Consider the following 24,692-nt stretch of genomic DNA (forward strand, 5'->3'; position numbering starts at 1 on the left):
CATAAACATCTCTATCGGGGGCATGGCTGTGGGGTTTGTGCCACGCCCCCTTTGGCCTCATTGGGCATTTTGGAGGCCCAATGTTCTGAGTTGTGGGGCCCTTAGCCTGGATACCTCATGTGCCTTGAGTTGTATGGCCCTGGCAGGATCAGGAAGGCATCCCTGTTCACTCGAAGGTAAGGCCTAGGCAATGGAGCTATGCCTGGTCATTACCCCTGCTGAGGACAGGACTTGATACATTCAAGGCAGTCATAACAATAATAATTTATTATTTATACCCCACCCATCTGGCTGGGTTTCCCCAGCCACTCTGGGTGGCTCCCAATCGAATATTAAAAACAGAATACAGCATTAAATATTAAAAACTTCCCTAAACAGGGCTGCCTTCAGGTGTCTTTTAAAAGTAGGATAGCTGCTTATTTCCTTGACATCTGATGGGAGGCGGTTCCACAGAGCAGGCGCCACTACCGAGAAGGCCCGCTGCCTGGTTCCCTGTAACCTCGCAGTGAGGGAACCGCCAGAAGGCCCGCGGCGCTGGATCTCAGTGTCCGGGCTGAACAATGGGGGTGGAGACGCTTCTTCAGGTATACAGGACCGAGGCCATCAGTGGAAATTAGCTGATTGCACTGTTTCATTTGCAGTGCAGAAGTTAAGTTAATAAATATGTGGCCTTAGTTTGACCCATTTTATGTTTCTTGTTTCTTATATCTCTCTCTTCCAGTTGCAAACAAGTACTAGCCCTGCCTATCCTAATCTGTGTCAAAAGATTTAACAAGTCTATTCTGTTTCTAAGCAACCTTTCCTTAAAATGTTTCTTCTGTTCCCACCATCCCTTCCTCCTGCCCTTTGAACACTGAAAAAGAACTAAATCTCAGATAATTCACTTGGTGTGTGAGCTGATCCTTGAAATTAAAAAAGTATTGTAAATTCTAAATGGATTAAGAAATTAAAATTTATAATACTGTACAAAAGAAAATATGACATGATTTACTATTATATTCACAGTAACCACATCGTGCTCTAAAACACTTTGGATTAGAATATGAACATTCCTATGGAGCAGGGGTGGGTAGTCTTTTCTGGCTAGATATTTATCTCTCTCACACATACCCCACCATCGACTGAAGTTGATAGCTGCTATCATAGTGATGTTGAGAGATTCTTCCTTTTGAAGACACACACACACTCCATCGTTGATTGGACTTCAAAGCATACTGTGGGGCTTTCAAATAGCCCTTTTGCAAACATCCACCAATGGGGATGTTTACAAAGGGCTTTCTCTCTCTCTTTCTCTCTCTCACACACACCCTTGAGTTTCTCCTTCAAGTCTCTGCAGAGTTTTGAAGGAGAAATGTGGGAGGGATGTGTTGAAAGTATCGAGCAAGGCATGCTCCTACTGCCTGTTGGTTGATCCCAAATGCCTCCCTCCACGTTTTTCCTTCAAAGTACAGAGATTTAAAGGAGTGGTGTGAGTGGGGTGTGTGTGTTGAAGGTGTTCTCATAGTACCCATCACCTGGGAATGCATCTTGCTTGATCAAAGGAACAACCAAGAGCTTTAATCTCACCTTAGCATCTGTCTGAGCAGCCCCATACTGATCTTGATTCAAGCTCTATTTCAAAGACCACAGTCATTTAAATAATGTGTGAGAGTTTGTAGATGCTAGAATTGTTGTTGCCGTCATCAGCATCATTATTATAATTTCCTACCCGCCCTTCACCATAAGGTCTAAACATGGGTTACATCAAGAACACAATACAATTTTTAAAACTAACAACCATACAAAACAAGTTAATTAGGCATACTTCTCTTTAAGGAAGAATTTGCATTAAAAAAAACAAAAACTCCAACCTGATTGAGTTTAATGAAATCAGAAAAATTAAGCCAAGCTGTTTTTTTCTGGCTTGAGTTTTCATGAAGGCAGGGTTTGGAATTTACAGATAAGCCCAGGAACTAGCTGTGTGTACTATAGTAGGAAGCGAGCAAGGAAAAGAGATCTGAGCTCAAAGGAAAGCTAAGTGGAAGCATGTTCAAGGAAGGGTTTCTGAAGACTGCTGAAATCTTGGGATCAAAAACTGATTGGAGTTGTAGTCCAAAGGAGGACATTTTTCTAAAGGAAAGACCAAATAATCATCTCCTCCTTTACTGGATGTGTGATCTTCAACAGCAATAGAGAGGGATTTTTGAGTGGTAGACCGTCAACTACAAAACACCCCCTCCCCCCGCAAAGAGGCTTGCCTGGCAGGGCACCAGTGTTGCCATGCGGGAGGGACCATTTTGGAAGCAAATCGTTTTAATGGGTTTCTTTCTGGATGGGGCACTTTCTGGATTTTATTTATTGTCCTATTGCCCTGTTAAGATCACTGATCATACACCATCATGAAAACCCCAAAAGAATGAAGTGTGGTATTGAAATTCTGAAATAATTTTTAATTAAATAAAACTTCTTACAATATATTTACTCTTCATTAGAAGATGTAATAGCTAGTGTGTTTTGTGTTCTTAAACTGATAATTCAAATATATGTGAAGATGCTTGGATTCTACAGGGCTCAAGGCAGGAAGATTCTTCCTAGTCTCCTGTAACCTTTGAATGAGCATCTGCGCATGGCTTTTAACCAACAAACAGGGAATAGTGTGTCGGTGTTGCATGTGATGGAACTGAGGGATGCAAAACACAAGCTTGTGCTTTCTGATCCCACTGGAGACAAAGGGTACATTTACTTCTCAACTAGAAACCAGACTTTGAGGTTGCTGATTTACACAGTTGAGAAGACTCATTCATGCAATATGTTTCAAGGGTTATTCTATACTGAGCACTTCACAATCCATCTTTGAATGAGTTCTAGAGAAGAGGAAAGCAGGTCAAGGGTGTGTTTTTTATGAAATAAATTTCTCCCAAACAAAGCACCTAGTTTTCCACATTGCTTCAAGTCCTAGTATATGGGGGGAAACCAAGAGACTTTGTGGCTCACTCTAGAGAAGAATTTTTAAATGCCACCATGTATGTAAAGAGCAGCATGACTCCACCATTAAGCTTTTGTGGACTGGGGAGTATGAGGGGGATTCTTTTTTCTTCAAAGCACTTGCATGTTGTTGTTTAGTCGCTTAGTCGTGTCCGACTCTTCATGACCCCATGGACCAGAGCATGCCAGGCACTCCTGTCTTCCACTGCCTCCCACAGTTTGGTCAAACTCATGTTGGTAGCTTCGAGAACACTGTCCAACCATCTCGCCCTCTGTCGTCCCCTTCTCCTTGTGCCCTCCATCTTTCCCAACATCAGGGTCTTTTCCAGGGAGTCTTCTCATGAGGTGGCCAAAGTATTGGAGCCTCAGCTTCAGGATCTGTCCTTCCAATGAGCACTCAGGGCTGATTTCCTTCAGAATGGAGTCCATGGGAGTTCTTGCAGTCCATGGGACTCTCAAGAGTCTCCTCCAGCACCATAATTCAAAAGCATCAATTATTCGGCGATCAGCCATCTTTATGGTCCAGCTCTCACTTCCATACATCACTACTGGGAAAACCATAGCTTTAACTATACAGACCTTTGTTGGCAAGCTGATGTCTCTGCTTTTTAAGATGCTGTCTAGGTTTGTCATTGCTTTGACGGAGTTAACTTTGGAGAGGATCAGTAATTATTTTGTGTGACTCAGATGTGTGGGGCCCAAAACTTAGCATAACCAGTCTCCTTGGTGAAATAAGAGCTTGGTGAAATAAGAACTTTTAACTAGTTCCAATGGTGGGAGTACCGATGGGGTACTGCAGCATTTTTTGCTGATCTGACCACTGCTACAGCCCCTTTGCCCCTTGAAATTCTGCTCCATAGGATCAGGGGAGTCTTGGAGCAGCAGGAGATATTGTATTGTGTAGTGGTGGTGGGTAATTAGATAGATAGGCCTCTGCATTATGTGAAGACTCAGTTTTGGTTGGCTTATGTTTCCTTACTAGGATAAGAAAGCTTATTTGGATGTCATTCATACCTATACAGAAGTTCATGGAACTGTCCACGGGACTAGTACTGTCTACATGCCCAGCTATGTTAAAAACCATGGCATCCTCAGTGGCCGGGATTTGCAGTTCCTGCTGAGAGGGACAAAGGTAAGTTGGCTGGTATGCAAAAAAAGAAAAGAAGAAGAAGCAAAACCCCAAAAGATTAAAATACATGTGCATTGAAATGCATTTACTCCCCGCCCCCATGAAGCGATTGCCCCATTATGCTCATTGTACCATAACAGCTCTAAACATTTGCCACTGGTTTCCACTGGTTTCAATTTCTTATTGGGATGGTGCTTCATATGTGTGTTAAGTTTGTTTAGAAAAATGGAAAGCTTTCACTGTTAAATAGCCGCCCCTCCACCCTCTAGAAGTTTTGCATGCATGAGAACCAAGTTTGATGATTTCAGAAACACTCCTCCCACACAAACGCACTTCAGAATTTGGCTCAGCAAACTTGAGGCAAAATCCCTCTCACACAAATACACACAAATAGCTGTTTATTATGTTGTGTTTCTGTTATGCTACTTTTTATTTACCTATCAGCCTGAAAAGGTTCCCAGGGCAGTTCACAAAGAACAAATAAACGTGAATACAAAATAATGCAAATGCAGACAGTACAAATGACAAAAATTCAACAAAAATCTTAATATTTCAAAAGTATTAAACACCAAATACATGTGTGTTCCTGCCAAAAAAGCAAAGAACATTCGCCACAAAAATACTGAAAATATTCTTTCAAAAAAGCCAAAAGGATTTGCTTGCATGGGATCTTTTTGAAAGAATATTTTCATTTAAAGTGAAGCAAAACATCACTCAGTAAAATAATTTCCTTTCTTATTGAAATGGTGGAATGTGCTGCTTATAATTTTGATCCAATTGGGGAAGTTTGTAGTGTTGTTACTTCCAAGTTATACTTCACAGATGGTAGCAGCTATTTAATATGAGTGGAGGACAGTTGGTGCTGTATTTATTATTAAGTGGTAACAGAAGCCCCTGTGCTGTCAAGACATGTGAGCTGCACACTATCCCCTAAGGAGCTTTTGTTAAATAAGTTGACAGCATATAGAACAGAAAAGATGTTCCAACAGCGTCAAGGTAAAAAGTGAAGAATGCTTATCTAACCATCCAGTATCATTTTCTGTAACTAATTAAAACTCAGCCACTGCTGAATTGTTGGTGACATTTTAAAGTCCTTTAATTAATGGTTCGGCCATGTTTCTGCTGCTGCTAATTAAAAGATATAATTTAATTGCGTATCAGACTTGTCTACCTTTTTTGTTTGCTGCATGGGAATGCAGAAATAGATCAGGTTGTTCTCTGTAAATGTTGAGCCCATTAAATCTGCTTTTTTTTTAAAAAAAGTGGGAACTCATAATGCAGTTTGATACATCAGTAGGTTTTGTTAGGAGGTTTTCTTTTCCTGTATTTCACTGTCAGCCTCTCCACAAAAGGCACTCTGAAATAAGGGTTATAACATTTTGCAGCCAGATGGCACTTTGCCCTATTTTTCTTTTGAAGAGGTATATTCATAATCTATACTAAAAATTTGTTGCTTTAATATCCAGTATTGTTCATCTCAAAAGAGCCTGAATCCTGCCCACTTAAGACTTACAAGTTAATAATTCTCAGCAGCAGCCTTTGCCAGGAGCTTTTGGGGATTAAAACTTGCCCCTCTCCAATGGCAAGGATCATTGCAGGATGTCCAAATCAAGATTTGTGCATGGAAGCTCATGTTCCAACAAAGGTTCCTTCAAATGATTACCTTTTTTCCCTGTCATATGGGGTTCCAGAGTCATCTGGAGACTTTAAGATGTGACAATTTGCTGAAAGTGTGATGGCTGGAAAGACCCATTCATGTGGCCATGCTTGGTGAGGACTTCCTTTTTTCAGAAGAGAGGGAGAAGGAGTAAGATAGATTGGCCTTAACAAGTAGGAAAGAGAAAGTCGGGACATTTAAGTAGCAGAAACTTTTGGAGAAAGTGGCCAAATAATTCTCAAATTCATCAAAAGTGAATGAGTTGAATTTCAGGGGGGGAACCCTGATTTTAATAAGCTCAGAGAAATACTAGATAGGGAAATTCCTCAGGTGGCCGAGAGGTCCTGAAGAAGGGAGGCACAGCTAAGAGAGAGAGAGAGAGAGATATTGAGAGAGAGGTATACAAAAGGCAATGTGAAAGTATAGTGAGGAGCTAAAAATAAAAAAGGTCATTTATAAAGGGAGGACAGGTAACCAAGGACAAGTGCAGACAAGGAATCCAGATTTGTAGGGACATTGTCAGGAAAGCTAAAACTCAAATGAGCTGAAGCTGGCTAGAGATGCTGAGAGCAACAGAAAGGGTTTTTCAGGTACGTACAATGGACTTCTCAGTAAGCATGGTGAAATGCTAAAGGGTGACACAGAGAAGGCAGCACTGCATATCTTCGATCTTTCCTTCATCTTCTCTCAAAAGAGATAGTGTACAACCTTGCATAATTAGCATAATTAATGAAGGTGAGGATTGCAGTTCAGATAGATAAGGAATTAGTCAATAGAAACAAAGATGCCGAGTTCAAGTATTGAGGGCCAGACAAACTGCACCCTAAAGTAATAAAGCAGGGGTCAGCAAACTTTTTCAGCAGGGGGCCGGTTCACTGTCCCTCAGACCTTGTGCAGGGCCGGACTATATTTTGAAAAAATAATAATGAACGAATTCCTATGCTCCACAAATAACCCAGAGATGCATTTTAAATAAAAGCACACATTCTATTCATGTAAAAACATGCTGATTCCCAGACCATCCGTGGGCTGGAATTAGGAGGCGATTGGGCCGGATCTGGCCCCCGGGCCTTAGTTTGCCTACCCATGTACTAAAGGAACTCACTGGTGTACTCTGAGAACATTTGAGAAATCGTGGAGAACAAGTGAGAAGAGGCAGGACTGCCCAATTTTCAAAAGGTTAGGGAAAGGTGAATCAAGGAAACTACATAACAGTCAGTCCAGTTTCATTACCAGGGAAGATGCTTAAATATATTATAAAGGAGTCAGATTGAAAGCATCTTGATGATAATGCAGTATTAGTAGAAACATGTATAAATTTGTAATTAATAATCCTGCCAGAATAAATTTATCATCTTTGTTGAGTTACAGGTTTAGTGGGTTGTGGGATGCTCATGGTATGTCTATATTTCAGCAGAGACTTTGACAAAGTCCCCCCCTCCAATTGTACCTTGGTTAGCAAACTGTTTAAATGCAGGCTAAATGACATTGCTGTCAGGTGGATTCACAGCTGGTGTGAAATTGTACTCATTAGTGGTTCCTCATCAGACTGGAACGAGTTTTCAAGTGAGGTGCTGCAGGGCTGTGGCTTCAACTTTTTATAAATATAAAAGGGTGGAATGAGTCATCACATTTGCAAATAACACAAAACTAGGAAGGAGAACCTCTCAGAAGATTAAAACAAAATTCAAGTTGACCTTGACAGGATGGGAAACTGGGCTGAAGCTGACCAAACGAAGTTCAGCAAAAACTAAGGCAAAGTTCTTCAGTGTGAGAGAAATCAAATGCACAGGTATAGGACGGATGATCCTGACTTGGCAATAATTCCTGCAAACAGGACCTCAGGATTGTAGCCAGCCACATACTGAAATGAGTCAGCAACATGATGCAGCAGCAAAAGAGAAAAATTTGGCTTTAGACTGCATCAATAGAGTCATAGTTTCCAGGACATGTAAAGTAATTAAGTTCCATTTTATTCACTAATCAGACCCCACTGGAGTACAGTGTCCCATTTCTGAGTGCTACACTTTAATAAAGATACAAACAGAGTGGAGTGGGTTAGACGAGAACAATGATTATGGTGAGCAGTATAAAAAAACAAGCTTTATAAGGTAAGGTCAAGTCAGGGATTGGAGTCTGCGCCTCTTCAGGTGTTTTTGTACTGCAGCTGCCATCATCTCTGATGATTGGCCATGCTGGCTAGGGCTGATGGTCATGGGAGTTCAACAATACCTGGAGGGCTACAGGTTAGCCTTCTTTGGGCTAAAAGAACTGGGAATGTTTAGTCCAGAGTTTCCCAAACTTGGGTCTCTAGCTATTTTTGGACTACAATTTGCATCATCCCTGACCACTGCTAGCTAGGGATGATGGGAGTGGTAGTCCAAAAACAGCTGGAGACCCAGGTTTGGGGAACCCTGGCTTAGCCAAAGGAGTAGGCTAAGTAGCCAAGGGGGCAGGATAGCACTCCTATAGATGTCTAAGGAGTAGCCATGTAGCTCTCGGTTTCCTGCATCAGGCTGGGGTTAGACAAAATGGTCTATAAGACCAGGTACTTCTATGCAACTTTCTTTTGGTTGACTTTTTGCAGACCACTCACAGTCCCTTCTTTCATCTCTTATGCTAAACAATTTCCAAGAACAGCCTTTTCACACAGCTTTCCAAGTAGTTTGAGCTGGACTCACTGTTGTAGACTAGGTGCACATTCCTGCAAACTTTGCTGCCACCTGCCGTTGGTCTTTGGAAGTCTAGTGCTGTTTGAAGAATATGCTTATTCAAGAATGCCACCCTGCTCAGCTACTCTATGCAAGACATTTTTGCCAATTGTGTAGTAATTATTGTGTGGCACAAGTTCAAGCAAAGTATTTGCTAACTCCCCAAAGACATATTTCCTCCTTATGCCAGGATCTAATGGTGGTTCTATTACTCTGTGATGGGCCTAGAATGTCTTGAGGTCTGTGAATTGTGGTTGTGGATGAAGTGGACTTTGGTCAAAGCTTAGGACTTGGTGATATGTGTTACCAAGAAAGTGGGTGAAAATACATTCTCCCAATAATGGAAAGACAGTGTGCCTTGCTTCACCTTTTTTCACTGCACTATTGGCTGTAGAGAAATCTAAAAATATGATGTTCCCTTCTTCCTTTCCCTCCCCTGCTCACTACAAAAATACTGGAAATACGGAGTGCTTTATAAAACTTGTTTTTAATTTAGAGAAGGTTTTATTTTAGGAAAAGGGTTTCATAATTTTCACTTTCGCCCGTTATAGAAAGGTTATCAGGTTTGCAGTATATTTTCATGGCTCTTTCAGAAGTGTGGCATGTTGCAAAAGCAAGCACCTTTGGCAGTCATCAGATATAGGGCAGGAAGCTGCCTTACTTTGTGAGTTAGATGTCCAGGCTGACCCTCCTATTATGTCACAGGCAGCCTCCCCAAACCACCTGTACTTGTGTCAATAATAAATACAAAAGAATCGATCCATGCAACATGGCATAAAAGAATACAAGTAAGCTAACCTAATTTTAAAGTTTAAAATCAGGAAAGGGAATAATGCCTAACACAGAAATAAAATGTAGCAGAGAAAATGAAATAAAATCTAATGTTATGGGTGTTTCTATTTTACAGCTCTTTGTTGGTCTTGGCTTTCCATATGAGGGACCTGCCCCTCTAGAGGCCATTGCAAATGGATGTGCATTTCTGAATCCAAAATTTAATCCACCCAAAAGCAGCAAAAACACAGATTTCTTCAAAGGCAAGCCAACACTCCGAGAGGTAAGCAATCAACATCCATATTCACAATTTTCTATTGTGTGTACTGCTGGTTGGACATGTCAACAGTAGCTTTTGTAGCACGTCCTTTTTTAAATTTCTAAGCATCACCAAAGTATGGGATTTCATTGCTATTGCCATAGCAAACTCTTGGTCTGAGATTGTTTCCTTCTGAGCCTATAACCTGCAATTACTTTTAGACATTTGTATCTAGAATAGTATCAGTGCTCAATTCTTTCAGTTGGTTCAGTTTACACAGGAAATCATCATTGCTAAAAACAAAAATCAATGTATGAAAATCTTAAGAGTGTAATTCTAAGCAGGTTTTTTTTGGGGAGGTGTGTTTGCACATTTATTTAGCTTTATGTACATTAAATGCAAGAAAGTTAAACTCTGTCCAATTTCCAGCAAGGGGAAAAAACACACCAACCACTTGAATTATTTTGCTAGACTTTAGGGGCAAGGTCCTTGCACCCCCCCAACCTTCCCTGTGTTGGGTGATGGAGGTCTACAGTGAACTTTTACTTGCAGCCACACATTTCAAGGTTCCTGATCAGGACTCTACTCAAATTCAAACACGGGGATAGTCAGGCATTAAGTATAGGCAGTGAGGTGGATGCGGATATTGTGCCAGGGCTTGTATGCACAGCCTGCTCCCTTCCCATAGATAATGGAGTTCACGTGTTCACTCCTGAGCATACTTCTTGTTACTTGGAAATAACAGCTTGTTCCTCAATATTTATAATGTTTTACAGTCATCACCACCTGAATCCTGTATGCTGACAGCACATAGCCTATTAAAAAAGTATAAATAAAATTCTATGAAGATATTTGTATTTAAATCAGTATAAAGGATATTTGTTTGGCTGTTTTAGTTCCTAGAAAGGGCAGTCAGAGGGGGCCATTAACTTAATAAAAGGGATAAACATAGCATGGGGTAAACATAGCATGGGGGGGGGAATCAATTCTTTTCATAAACTGCTTGTGTGGCAATGGCCTCTTTCTTGTAAAAGAAGCATTTGGTTTACAAGGTGCTTTCACTCTGTTCAGGCAGCAAATATAAGCTGATAAGGATTTGTCCTCAAAATATGTCTCAACAACAAGAATTGGCTTTGTAAATATGGCATTCAGAAAGTAAAGCAAGGGAGATTAGGATTGAAGGCTCCTCATTTATCTACACATGTGTTAGCTGCCTTTTAGCCTTCACTGGACAGGAAGCAAGGTCTTGCTTGCCAGCCTTTAGTGCCTTTAGCTAACATTAAGAGTCATCAAACAGTGGAGTATTTTGGGCATAATGCCCAGCACTATAACTCTGTAGCATTAATTCTGAAGGCTTTTAGAAGAATGAGGCTATCTAGAAGTACAGGAGGTGACTCGTGGACTACAGACTCATGGGCTACCAAGGGGCTGGGACATGTGCATGTCAGTGCTTTACATGACCTCCTATGCATCTCTGCCAAATGCATAATATCAGGCAAGGAAGTGGCTGCAGGAGAAAGCCAATTCAGGTGGAAACAGTTCCTTAAGAAGTAAACAGCTGCCTATAATATTTTGAAGCAAGGTAAAAGGGGCTTTAGAAAGAGTGGGTGCAGAATGATTTGGAACACCATGAAGGTAAAGTACGAAAAAAGAGATGGCTTATATAGCATGTGCTCTGAATTTGTTTTTTTAAGCTGTATTAAGTTTTTCAAAACGTTAAGTAAACAAGCTACAAAAAGTGTCATTCTAGATGGCAACTCACAAATTAAGTAATCTTATCGAGTCTTCCAGCTTTGACACAAATGGAAATGACTGAGCATACAATTCTCATATAAATACTAATTAGCTTGGCAAGAGATACTAGAGAGGTCAGAATTTAGAATCAGAATGTTAGGATACTTTATTGCAAGAAACACTAGACTGTCTGCTTCCCTTTGTCAAGGTGCATTACACTGTCCCTAACACTTACCTAGTTACTTGCCCCACATTTCATTGATTAGGTTCTATAGAAATCTTGATAATTCCTTTTTGGTGACTACGATGACGTGTGCAAAGCTTTGAAAACAAAGGAATAAAGAGCCCCCTAAATGGCTGGAGTGTTATGTTATCTACACATTTTGTATCTTATTGAAATTTGCCTACTGAAATGAACATGATTCCCGAAAAGATGACATTTGATTGTTTTTCTTTCAGTTGACATCTCAACACCCCTATGCTGAAGTTTACATCGGGAAGCCTCATGTTTGGACTGTAAACATCAATGACCTCTCTGAAGTTGAGAAGGCAGTGAAAGCAATTTTGAATCAAAAGGTTAACAGTTTTGTGTGGTGTTGTTGTTGTTTAAAAACCCCCACTGCATTTGTAAATCAATGCATAAATATGGAACAGAAACATATGATAGTGTGAGGTTTATCAGAAAGAGCTCAATATGAAACTAAAAGCCTTAAATAATCCAACAAAAATAAAACTTTCTGTTTTTTGGCTACGATGAATTACAGCTTGTTGCAAACTCACATGGATCATTATATAAGATCCATTAATATGCAAAACTTACATACTGTAAATACCATGCAATATGCAAAATATGAATGACATTATTTCAAAAGATATAAGATTTATATCCTGTTTAGAGCTTGAAACCGGGAGGGGGGCACTCAGCTGATAACTCCCCACCCCTGCCCATCCAATATAGTTTGAATGTCATATTTGAATATATGTATAGATTGTACTTTGTTAAGAAGCCTCAGTGTGGGGGGAAATTACAGATCGAAAAAGCACAAAATTATTTCTCTGGTAGCGGAGAGCTTTAATGGTAGGGGAAACTGGGCTAGGAAATACTACAGGTGTGAAATTTGCTGAGTGTTTTTATAGTTTAATTTCATGGTAGCAGCAATATTTAGAATGGCAGATGCCTTACTAAACAACTTCATAACTAATATCTGAGCACCTGCACAAACATATGTTACAGTGGTGCCTTGGATAATATTTTTTAAAACAACAACAAGGAACTAAACTGTACATTTTATTTTAACAGATTGAACCTTACCTGCCCTTTGAATTCACATGTGAGGGGATGCTCCAGAGAATGAATGTTTTCATAGAGAAACAGGTATGCTCTCCATATCTGGAACTCCCGCAGGGCTCCCAAGGCTTGCTGATAGCTTCCTGAAGCCTGGAGAGGGAGAGGGGTCGGTTCGCACCGACGCCTCTCGCTCTCCAGGCTTCAGCGAAAGCCTGCATTCGCCCCATAGGACGCACACACATTTCCCCTTCATTTTTGAAGGGGAAAAGGTGCGTCCTATAGGGCGAAAAATACGGTAACCAGTAAACTAACTGGTAGAGGGCACTCTATGAAGCACTCTATCAGCGTCTAAAACAAATCTTGTGGTCAGTGCATATCTCTAATAGATTGCTTGGTGATGCTTTTTTGTTGTTGCTGAGCCATTTTCGGTGCTCTTTTAATATTTTTATTTTATTAAGTTGGCTGTTTATTGCCTTGGGGGTACCACATTTTTAGACAGAAAACATACCTTAAAAGCTGCCTTCTACTAAAACCAAACATTGATCCATCTAGCCAGTGTGGTGTAGTGGTTAAGAGTAGTGGACTCGTAATCTGGTGAACCGGGTTCAATTCCCTGCTCCTCCACATGCAGCTGCTGGGTGACCTTGGGCTAGTCACACTTTTCTGAAATCTCTCGGCCTCAATCACCTCACAGAGTATTTGTTGTGGGGGAGGAAGGGAAAGGAGATTGTTAGCCGTTTTGAGACTCCTTAGGGTAGTGATTAAGCGGGATATCAAATCCAAACTCTTCTTCTTCTTCTAGCTGTGTATTGTTTACCCTGAGTGGTGGTGACTTTCAAGTTTCAGACAGGAGCCTGAAACAAGATTATACACTTGGCAGAGATCTAGGCAGCCCTGAGATCCATGCTGGTTACTTTACAGTCTTAACTGAACCGTCTGGAGATTGAAGCTTTGAATAACAGCAGCGTATTGCGTGAAATCACTTTTTGCCTTGTCATTTTGAAATGTACTTTTTTTCAGGATTTCTGCCACGGGCAAGTGATGTGGCCCCCATTAAGTGCCCTTCAGGTTAAAATTGCTGGGTCTGGGAAATCATGTAAGCAGGTTTGTCAAGAAAATCAGCTCATCTGTGAGCCATCCTTTTTCCAGCACCTGAACAAGGACAAAGACCTCTTGAAGTAAGTACTGCAGTTCCAAGGACAAGAAAAGAAAGTTGCAAGAAAACATTTTCAGCACATTTTGAATGTTGCTCTGGAACACGGTTTCCATCTCAGCATGAGATAAACTTCAGAGGCTTTCGAATATAATGCATTTGTGTTCATAGCACAATTTCACAAAATTTTCACAGAAATTGTTCACCTGCATAGCACAATTTAATAGACAGAGAAAACTGAACCAAATGATGCCGTTCATGTTGCTAACCAAACAGAATTTACCATAGCTTTCCTTTGTATTGCAACCAATTCCCTGGCTTCTGCCTACGTTGACCTACAAGTTACAATTGATGTTTAGATCTACTTTCAAATACTTTCCCCTAGACTAGTGTATGCAGGTATTGGCGGAAAAGAAACCCCATAACTCCCTGTATGCTCTCATGTGTGACGATATCACACATGTATGTTAGCTTACATCTATGATTGCTGAGAACTGTCTGCTAAATCATGGTTTGTTGGGGTATATGCCTCCAGTAAACTTGTCACATGGAACAGTTATTGTATGAAGTGAGTCAACTGTGGTATTAGTGTGGAAGATTTCCATTGTACACGTGTGTGTGTGTGTTGTAATTAAATACATTTCTAGAATCATGTTTGTGAATGTGCATCTGCCACTGCTTTTTGTTTAGTCATCATCATTAAAATAGTTGCCAGCTTCTAGCTTTACTCTACACTTCTGCATATACAGGTGGGTTTGCTGGATGAATTTGAAAAGTGTAAACTGGCCCATAGGCTTGGGGAATGTCCTATACAAGTCAGTCACTACTTTCCAGAGCAGAGTGTGCCACAGTGCCCAGGCAACATAATTCCCAATCACTCATTCTCACCATCACATGATTACCATTGCATGAGAAGTGCAAACAAGGAGTGATTTCTGCACACTCCATCACTGTTTCTGCAGTTCACTGCTTGTTGGAAGCATGCTGTACTGAAGCAGACTTGCCACATGATTTAGAACTTCCAGGGTTTCCAATTGTGCAGACAGCCTACTTGACTAGAACAAGCTGTGTGCTGCAGAGGATGGATTGGGGAAGTGGTGGGGGGCAGTGGGCTCATCCCTACTTTTCTTTTTATGGAAGGGAAGGGGGGCCTATAGTAGAACTGCATTGTGCAGATCTTATACATTCTAGTTATCCACTTTAACTGTGAACTCTATGCAACTTCATGTCAAAGAGAACTCTGGATTATAGTATTTCTGCTCATCGGTGTTTGTGTAACCAAGTGTTCTGGGATGGTGTCAATCTCTTCTAAGTGAAATTATTGGTGTGATTTTTGACGTGAGTTGGGCAGCTTACGGGACCCAGTTGCTGAGATGTCAGTTTTATGTATGAACTGAATCTCTGCATTACCTACCTTTGGAACCATGAGTTGGAAGTGCTGCTGCTGCTGCTGCTTGCTGAATTATTGCATGTGATATAGGTTGTCTTACTTTTCCTTTTCTTTTCCAGATACAACATTGAATGTCATACAGCTGAGTCTGCAAATGATATTGTGGTTCCATCTTTTGATGAAAAGAGAAAACACTGTGTCTTCCAGGGTGATCTCTTGTTGTTCAGCTGTGCAGGATCTCATCCAAGCCACAAAAGAATCTGCCCTTGCAGAGACTACCTTAAAGGACAAGTTGCACTTTGTAAAGACTGTCTATAGCAGCAGCTCACTTGACTTGATGAAGGGACAAAAGAGCCAGTGGCTTAGTGAGAGCTGCTGCCATTTCTTGCACTTTGCTACTGCAGGCAGAACAATTGCTGAAGAGAAAAATCTGTACCACGATGGAACAGAAAAGCGATTTTAAAAAATCTCAAATGATTTATATTTTTTTTCCTAAGCAAGCAATTCCAGTGACACAGAAATCTCCTTAATTTACTTAAGGAGGTAAAAAACAAAGTTCAGCATTTTGTAAGGGTAAATTAAGAGTGTGGGTTTCTTTTACCAACAACTCCTCATGATCAACAACTTTTCTGAATATTATTTCCAGTACAAAGAAACAGACCTGGAAGAGATTGGTCAGTACAGGAAAGACTACCGGTAACACAATCCTGGGTACATTGTTTATAGGGGGCTTCTGAATCCTGAATGGCTGGTGAACATGGAACTACAACGGAACACAGCGACAGAATATCTATTGGTTTTTATCTCATCTGACACATTCTGCAAATTCACAGCCGTGTGGTGGTCTCCACATAGCTAAGCAAGTAACACCATTAACTGGTGGCTTCCTGAGTCGCAGATACTTTTGGTTTGATAATGGATTATGATTGTGCCATTCATCGGGGCTTCTAAGCCACATAAGCGTAATATTTAAAATGTATGGTCTTGTCTAGAATTATGAGTGTACCCTTCTTTCCCAGTCCCACGAAGTTTTGTTGTAGGGTGGTGACTAGACATACTGTTAGATCACTGAAAATAAAATGGTGCCATTGGAGCAATATTTTCCTCGGTATAAGGTGGAGAAACAGTGACTGAAAGTTGAAAATAGAAGTGAGGCAGTCAAATCGTGCTGGTCTGTCTTTGACAGCTTGGGGAGATTTTACAAGCTTTTATAGGATGGACGGACAGACATGAACAAAACAATGACTATAAGCAAGTGAGACCTCTTCCTGAAGTCCTTAATTAAAAGTAGGTGTGCTGCAGCAGGTTGGTAGTGTTACAATTTGAAATTAATCCAGAGAATTGAACTCAGATTTGTTTGTAGATCAGCTTTTCCTTTTTTTTTTAAAAGGAAAAAGGGGTTGTGTTTTGCAGCACAGCTGACATCTTTAAAAGCACTGTTTGTGGAAGGCATTGGATAGAAAGACATTGGATAGAAAATGGATGCTTCCTCACTTTGAAGCTAAAAGCTACCACAGGTTGGCAAGAAAAAACTTGGACCATTTTCAATATTATATGAGAGTACGATACTTCAGTTATTTGCTTCTTTCCCCTCTACCCTAAATATTACTTACTATTTCTACTGGTGGGATAATTCACTCCTTTCTGTTCTTTTGTAATGTAACTTAATTCATTATTTGGCATTCACTGTTTATTGTGGGAAGCACTCAAGTATCTTTTGACATACCAAAGACCATAAGGGAAAACACCTCTCTCAAATCATTGAGATAAGAGAGTCTTTCTTTCTTTCTTTTTTAAAGAACTATTTCATATCAGCAGGGCATAGCTCCAGAAATGTTTGACAAGACTAACAACTTTTAATTGTATGTGCATAGGATTAAAAATTAGCAGTGGCTGGCCCAAATTCCAGTAACTTGTGACTGGCTTTTGTGTGATGTCTTGGACTTCTGTAATAGTTAACACTTGGAATCTAGCCTTGTGTGTTAAGTTACCAAGCAGTTTCTGCCCCACACTTGTAAGTACATGGGAGCCCATCCCTCCTTCCTTCCTTTAAAAAATTATCACTCTTCAACTTTGATACCCTTGTTGGTGATTGACTTTTTTATTCTAATGTGTTCTTTATGAGGCCAGACCGTCATCAAACTAGACCTGGCAATAAACAAAGTACTACCAATTGCTGCTGCAGCAAAAATGTTTGAGAATATATGTGCTGTAAATGCATTTTAGCACATTCAGATTAGTTTGGCTTTAGTAACGGGGCCAGTTCCAATCTAATATTTCTTCTCCAGAGAAGAATGTATTAAACGTCCTAATACAATTTTACAAATCTGATCAATTGCTTATTTTTCTTTAAACAATAACATAGATTTTGTCCTCTATTGCAACATTTTTAATGTGTTTTTGTTTTCATACATACACCAAGAGAAGGATTTGAGTTTTGTTAGTTTGTTGGTGCAATGAATAACATAGTCTTTCAGCAGGGGGTAATATCTGTAAATTGCTAGTTTAGACATACTGTATGTTGGCCAAAAAAAAAAAAAAATGCTATGTGGTTATAATGAGTGGCGGTGTACTGAGAAGGTATAATTGATAACATTATTGTAGGGTGGTATCTGAGTAAGCCGTATTCAGAGCAGGCCACTGAAATGAATGGACTTAAGTTATGACTAACTTCAAGTCATTGGGTTTACTCTGCATATGACATGGTCTCCCATTATTTCTTCAAGCGTTTTATGATATCACTGAGAATAGGATCAGACCTTTGATAGGCTCATCCAGTTATTTCATAGCTGCGTTTTTTAAAATAACAGTAATTGTGGAAGAGAAATGAATTTGTGTATTAGCCTTATTATGGTGTTTACTATGAAGACTTGGTAGATGGTACAAAAGAAGAGTTTCATCTAACCATGTTGTAGTTAGTACAGAGTCAATGGACCTCACACTTTTTTAGCATCGAAATATGGAAGCAAATTAAACTTGTACCATGATCCAGGCTATCTATAAGGTTTTTCTTCAAACCTATCTCTATGGATACAGTACCTTTAATGAATGACACATTGAAAACAAATGCCTTCATAATCCTCTGCCAGCATAAAGAGCAGTTGGCAGGTGATGATTAAGGTGGTTTTTCATTAAAGCCAGACAAACTTATAGATTTATTTGAGGGGAATGCCTCTCTTGACTGAAACCTGGACCATTTTTTAAAAGTTCAAATGCAGAAATGTGGTATTTCACTTCAGGATTATTAGGAGATCTAAGGGGATAAATAGAATTGCAAATCATTTTGGCAGGTTTTGGCTTTGGGTGTAGTGGGCTACAATTCATGGAGCTCCCTGAAGTCTGAAATAAAATGAAAGAACACATCATGCTAGAAGCATCATGTCTTCATATATCAAAATTTTCTCCCTTATTTTACAAGTTTGTAACTTGGTATTTTTTTTTAAAAGAAATCTTGTTCTGAGAGATCACCAAAACCTGAGAGAAGCATTTACATAATTTATTTTTAAAGAACTTTAACATTAAAGCTTACCTTTGAAAGGTAAAGATTGAATACACTGTTTAAAAATGCCAATAAAAACCTCATTTATTTCATATATGCAAGTTGATTTGCACATCTATAAATATGCTTTTCAGTACATTTCACCTAGTTCTGATCATTTGTCTCTCTTGTGGTTCATAGAAGCAGTTGTGGTTGGGGGGGGGTTTGGTTTCTGCATGGCAGTGTTGAAGCACATTCTGCTAATATGTGTGCCTTTTATTTTATTTTTTATTTTAAATTAATTGTGTGTTTGGGATGTGAACATTGCCTGAGCAATTATAATGGAACACTAATTTGAGGATTTATATACTTTCTGTAAATATTGGTATGATTTATAAAGAGTATTTTTTAATATTGGTGAAAAGACAAAGCAAAAGTACGTACTACAAGCTGCAACAACTCAAAGAGAATGCTACCTATTGATATTTGTACTTGAATGTTTGTGTCTAAACACAATGCGCTTATATATGATGCATTATCCATGCTAAATCTTAGTAAAGGAGGGAGGAGAGAATATAGTTAGCTAATGCCCATCTGCCTGGTCTTAAATGGTTTGGTAGTGTACTTTTCATGTTCCAAGTGACAGGAAATTGCTGACGTCCAATATCAAAGAACTAGAAATGTAAATTGGTATGTACATGCTTTTTCTCTCTCTCAAAAGAATGCAGTTCAGTATGTTCTTCTATAAATTACTAGTACTTCACTGGCATGATCTTTTGAAGAAATAGGTTATTTTCTTGACGTTCTTAGCACAAACTTTCGCAGGTATGAAGGCGCTCCAATTAAGTTATTCACATTTAGTAGTATGTAAGGTTGACCACATGAGCACTCAAGAAGTTGTTTAGAGAGGAAAGTCCCCTCTTTTTCTTCAAAGGAGGTGTAATTGCTCATTCCTGTAGCATCAGAGGGTGCATGGCCCCTAGCTCAAGTTCACACAGCTACCATGGCATGCTATGTGCTTCTAACGTTCGCACCACTCTTGTAGAATAAGGATTATCAGAAGCCTAACACCAAGTCACAAGGAGCAGCCTAACCTCCTCAAGCAAGCAAGCAAGTGCACAAAGACTGGTGTTGTATGGGTCTACCTATGCACTTCCTTAAAAATAGTCAGATATACTACAGGATAAATTTAAAAGTCGTGACACTTGTAATCTGAGTAGCACTGGGCTTCCTTCTTTTTACAAATTGTCACAGAGAAGAACCTTGCCTACCAACATGACTGAACACTCACATGTTATTTTGTCAGTGTGGCTCTGGTTATATAGCTGTCCAATATGGAGAATTTTTAGAGTGTGTAAGTAGGCCCTAAGTCAATTTCTCTGAAAAGTCTATGGAAACTTCCATTTGTAACTGGGGATAAAAATGTATTTAGCATTGTAATTAATCATTCAGCATTTTATACCTTGATGGTACGATGCCCACGGCTTGTCTGACAGGCTGCTTAGTTTTAAAAAAAGTACTTGGGAGCAATTCAGGGACAGTTCACTACGTTTCCCCCCCAATAACTTTTGTTGCAAAAGTTCTGAGGCACACAATTGAATTAACTACATAACGCAGTGCCCCCCCCCCCCCGTAATTAGTGCCTTTGTTTTTGTATTTTTGACAGTGAGCTTTCTAAAGAAAGAATAGCCTTCATACAGGTTCTGAATTGAAAAGGGTGTCATGACTGCTACAAAATCACTGTGCATTCACAATGGATGTTAGTAGTAGTAATTGTGATGGGTTATGCCTGAAGATTATAATTCTCAATAGGTTTCATACAATACTAGATGATTGCTTTCAGCCTTTTGGGCAAAGTAGAGGCCATTCATATTCTAGGTAACTCCTGTTTATTTAGTGCAACAAGTGAAGAGAGTTATTGTTGAGAAGGCATTTATAGGTGTTTTAAGCTGGTTATGCAGAACATCCTCTGGCTTTGATTATATGCGGTGCTCTAGATGGCTGTTGTCAAATGCAACAAGCAATTGCAATTGTCATGCAAGTTTGTTTGTTTTTTAAAAAAATTAAGTATCAACATGCATAGTTGTCCATAGCCCATTAATGTACTTAGTAATAGCTGGTCCCTTGCACCCTTTGATAAAAATCTTATATTTTATCCACAATAAGAACCTTTAAAAAAAAAAGTCTTATTCAAGGGAGGCATCTTCCAACAATCCATCTTAATCTATCAAATGGCTTTTCCTTTTTTTAAAAAAAACAAAAACTGGGTGTTTTGCTGTTAACAGCATGAACCCAATTCCCCTACCATACACCTAATATGAAACCATATGTTATACAAAGATGCTATAGCTATTATTTTACTTTGATTGGTTCTCAGCAGCTTTAAATGATTGGTGTGGTTTCTGCTTTGCTAAAGGAACCCTATACACCATTTTTATAGACGGTCTTTTTGCTTAATTTTTTTTTATCAATAACTTTAGAGTTAATAAAGTACCATTCGAACTTAAATTATCGGTGCCATCACATTAAAATAGCATAGGTACACAGAAAGAGACATTTTCAAGGTCTTTTCTGCATTCTCTTCCACCAGAACAACCTTGCAAGGAAATTCAGGAACAGGTGCATCCTTCCAACCCATGCCAATTTGTATCACGTTAACCTTCCTTCCACATGAAACTAGACTAATTCAAAATAACTGAAATTACAACCTCCTGCTTATAATGTTGCAAGAATAATTAGGCTTGTTCTGCTGAAAACTTAGTAAATAGTCACTCAGGTGCTTGAACTAGAAATTGCCTTAAGGCAGTGCTGTGGACCTGGTGGTCCTCCAGCTTTTACTGCAGTCCCATTATACCTGACCACTGCTGTCGCCAGTCAGTGCTGACAGGATTTGGGAGTCTAGCAGCACCTGGAAAGCAAGAGAGTGGCTATTTAAGAAGCTTTGCTCATGGCTAGTGCTATTTTAATAGAAAAAAGATGCTGGAACTCACCCTGAACACCTCCCTGGTTCTCGTATGGCAATGGCACCCACCTGAGAGGTGCCAGAACTGAGTTCTGGCTGGGACAAAAAAAATTCCTGTTCATGGCTTACAGTGCAGCTAGGGCTTTCTTTTTCTCACTTTGGAGCAAAGCTGGTTTAGGGAAAAGCACATCAGAATGCAGCATTTTATATGAAACAACAGGGCAAATATGAATTGCAGCTAAACATCATGTGCACACCACTTCCCAAACCAGGAGTGTACTGGAGACAAAGTAAACAGGCATGTATACAATGCCCAAACTACTCTCACTATGCCTAAGTGCTGATATTTTAACGACCACAGTTAAGCAGTCAGAATAAATTTAAAGCAACTAAAATTACTGTCTAGTTTCAATTGAGCATTCTCTGTTGTCCTTTGTTTTACTAGGATAGGTAGCAGCTATTGTGGAGTGAATGTAAATGAGGAATCAGACCACACAGCATACATGACTAGCATATAAAATAAGAGCCTGCTGGATGAGGCCAATGGCCCATCTAGTCCAGCATCCTGTTCTCACAGTTGCATATGGAAAACTAATGCAACAGGCAAACTTCAGACATAAGACTCACACCTGCAGCAACTTCCACATTCCATCTGCTGTAAACAATTGGGTTCTAATGGCCAGTATTGATCTCTCTTATCTGTGCTTCTTTCTATTTACCCCAGTCTCCTGGATTTGATTTCCAGTACCTTAAGCGTCTTATAATGAGTCTAATGCTTTGCTCATGCTTTGCTGCTTCTTATTCTAAAATTTTCTAAATCTCTTCTGGATGTAAAATTCCCATAGTAAAGACTGAACATATTGTGCATAAATTGACTATATAACAGAGCAGGTAGGAAGGTCAGTCAATATATTGCAAATGTTAAAGTGTGTGTATATATATGTGTTATGCTATAGAAATAGCATATACAAGATGGATGTACCTTAGTATTATATCTTATTGAGTACTATATATTCAGGACACTGAATGATGCTACTTAACTATGCCCTGTCATTTTATATTTATATAAATGAATTAATTTCCTTTGTATTGATGTGTACATGAAGGTACCAGATTTGCTTAATAATCCACCATTTGGAGTGTGTTTGTATCAAGTGACCCCCCCTACTACTACAATTATGAAAGTGACTTCTTATATTAGAATTGGCCATATGCTGTATATAGCAGTAGGTGTTTATGGGACACTTTGAATTGCTAGTTCTAATTAAACTTTTCCTTGAACCCAATGCCACAGGGCAAATAGTTTACAATATGACTTTTCAAAGGAAAGAAACCTACCAGTTCCAAGGACTGTTTGCCAGGTGTATTTAATTCTTTTACCTACATAATGCATCGGTAACACTGAGAGGTACTGGCAAACCATGCAGAAGGCTTACATAGTTTACTGAAACCCGGGTTCTAAGCAAATGGCATTGTTTTTGTCCGACAAAACAAAGCTTACCTCCCAACTTAGACTTGTCCTATTTTTTAGAACAGAAAGCAGTGAGTAGTGCATATATTCACCACTCTCCTGTTTCACTAAAATAAGCTAAGCAGTCCACAGCCAGGGGTCAAGATCACAACATTAACATTTGGCTAGTAAGAGAAACCCTAAAAAAAAGTAAGTAGTGGTTTTTTTTTCCAGAAGTGTGCAACAGAGAATAGCAAGTCACTGACTATCTCTATAAATATAACATTGAAAGTCAAAATATTGTTTGTAATGAGAAGTAAAGTGTTAGCTTCCCAGTTCTGAGTATTGTTCAGCGGAGTAGTAGGTTAAGGTTTAATAAGGATTTTAATCTGTTTCACAAGCACTGATTATGTTTTTTAAAACAATACATGCTTGAAATTTTGTGCGGGGGTTTTATTTCTTAAATTGTGTTCCGTTATATTTTGTTTAAGCAGGTTGCTTCACAGCAAGTAACTGTAAAATGAGAAGATTAACAACATGGGAAACTTAAAACCAAGGTGTAAATATGTCTGTATTCTCATGGCTGACAATGCTTCCTTCCCCCACCCCCCACCCCCACCAACTGTTGTAGGGCAAACTAGGGAAAATTTTATTTTTCAATAAACTTTTTCTTGTGTGACTGCGTTGTTTTCACCCTTTCTTCCATCCAACCACACTGTGCTAAAAAATAAAATTAAGATCAGAATTTTCTTATAAATGACTCTGATAGTTATTAAAACAGAGGAAGCCAAAAGCACACTTTCCCCTCTTCCAAGAATTGAACCTCTCCGCTTTCATTTTTCTGCTTTTGGTTTTTTTAAAAAAGAGGGATAGTTACATTGCATAATAGACTATCTTGCCAATGCAACTGATATTCTCCTGCTATAAAATTCATGAAATCAGCCTTACACATATGGGTGTGAGGCCTGGTTGATGGTTTCACAGCACAAGCTCTGTATGCCTGAAACAAAGGTGTCAGAAAAACACTAGAAGCCGTAAATATGTGCCCAAGTATGAGTATCAGTTGCAATACCAAATAATCTATACACCATGGGGGCTGCCAGCTCTTGGTACATTTTGTACCAAGCTCTTGGGGCCTATTGGTAAATTTGCTTATGGGCTTTAACCAAATGCATGGTGCGACTATTCCGTTTGCTATACATTCTATGCTTCTTTCAAGGCTGGGAGAGGAGATGCTGTGGCCTTTTGGGAATACCTCTATTGGCACATGTATGCCCGCTGGTACCATATTGGCAATCCGTGCTGTGTACACTAAGGGATCTTTATTTAACCATGCCGAACACACACACACAGCTGGGATCCTAAGCTTTTGTTCTGTCAACAGAAGGAATTCCTGGAGGAAAAGTCCTCTATGCAGAGAAAGCTAGCTGGCCAATTGATTGCTTGGAACCCACAACTCTTTTTTGTAATAGATCCCTCCTAGAGTGTGAGAAAATATTTGCATCATTTCTACCAACTGACCCCATATGTTGCTGTAGTGGACTAGATGCCAAATGTGTTTAACAGGGTTTCTCTGGAGGAGATTATAGACCTGATTTCTTACGAGAATCCTCATTTCTGAGGTGGTAAGGTGTCATGTAGAGAATGAACTTCATTGTCAGACACCCTTCAACAAGCAGTTTCAGGCAATTGCACTTCAGTGTTTTTTAATTGGAGATAAGCATTTTTTTAATAAAAATGTTTAAT

At 39.4% G+C, this 24,692-nt stretch overlaps 1 protein-coding gene and 1 long non-coding RNA gene across 3 annotated transcripts in view; both read left to right on the forward strand.

Moving 5' to 3' along the window:
- MGAT5 (alpha-1,6-mannosylglycoprotein 6-beta-N-acetylglucosaminyltransferase) overlaps nucleotides 1–17,355 on the forward strand; it is a 109,132-nt gene extending 91,777 nt beyond the window's left edge. For both annotated transcript variants that reach the window (XM_053405298.1, XM_053405308.1), the window contains exons 12-17: nucleotides 3,947–4,096; nucleotides 9,369–9,515; nucleotides 11,685–11,801; nucleotides 12,526–12,600; nucleotides 13,534–13,691; nucleotides 15,176–17,355. In XM_053405298.1, coding sequence (XP_053261273.1) covers nucleotides 3,947–4,096; nucleotides 9,369–9,515; nucleotides 11,685–11,801; nucleotides 12,526–12,600; nucleotides 13,534–13,691; nucleotides 15,176–15,374 — 846 coding nt within the window. In that variant the 3' untranslated portion in view covers nucleotides 15,375–17,355. The remainder of the gene's footprint in view (nucleotides 1–3,946; nucleotides 4,097–9,368; nucleotides 9,516–11,684; nucleotides 11,802–12,525; nucleotides 12,601–13,533; nucleotides 13,692–15,175) is intronic.
- A 113-nt stretch (nucleotides 17,356–17,468) lies between these two features.
- LOC128421974 (uncharacterized) lies at nucleotides 17,469–20,780 on the forward strand. The gene is made up of 2 exons (XR_008332411.1): nucleotides 17,469–20,473; nucleotides 20,651–20,780. It is a non-coding gene; the product is annotated as an uncharacterized LOC128421974 (long non-coding RNA).
- The last annotated feature ends 3,912 nt before the right edge of the window (nucleotides 20,781–24,692 follow it).

Source organism: Podarcis raffonei, chromosome 1, assembly GCF_027172205.1.
Source record: "Podarcis raffonei isolate rPodRaf1 chromosome 1, rPodRaf1.pri, whole genome shotgun sequence".
In the NCBI taxonomy this organism is placed as follows: Eukaryota; Metazoa; Chordata; class Lepidosauria; order Squamata; family Lacertidae; genus Podarcis; species Podarcis raffonei.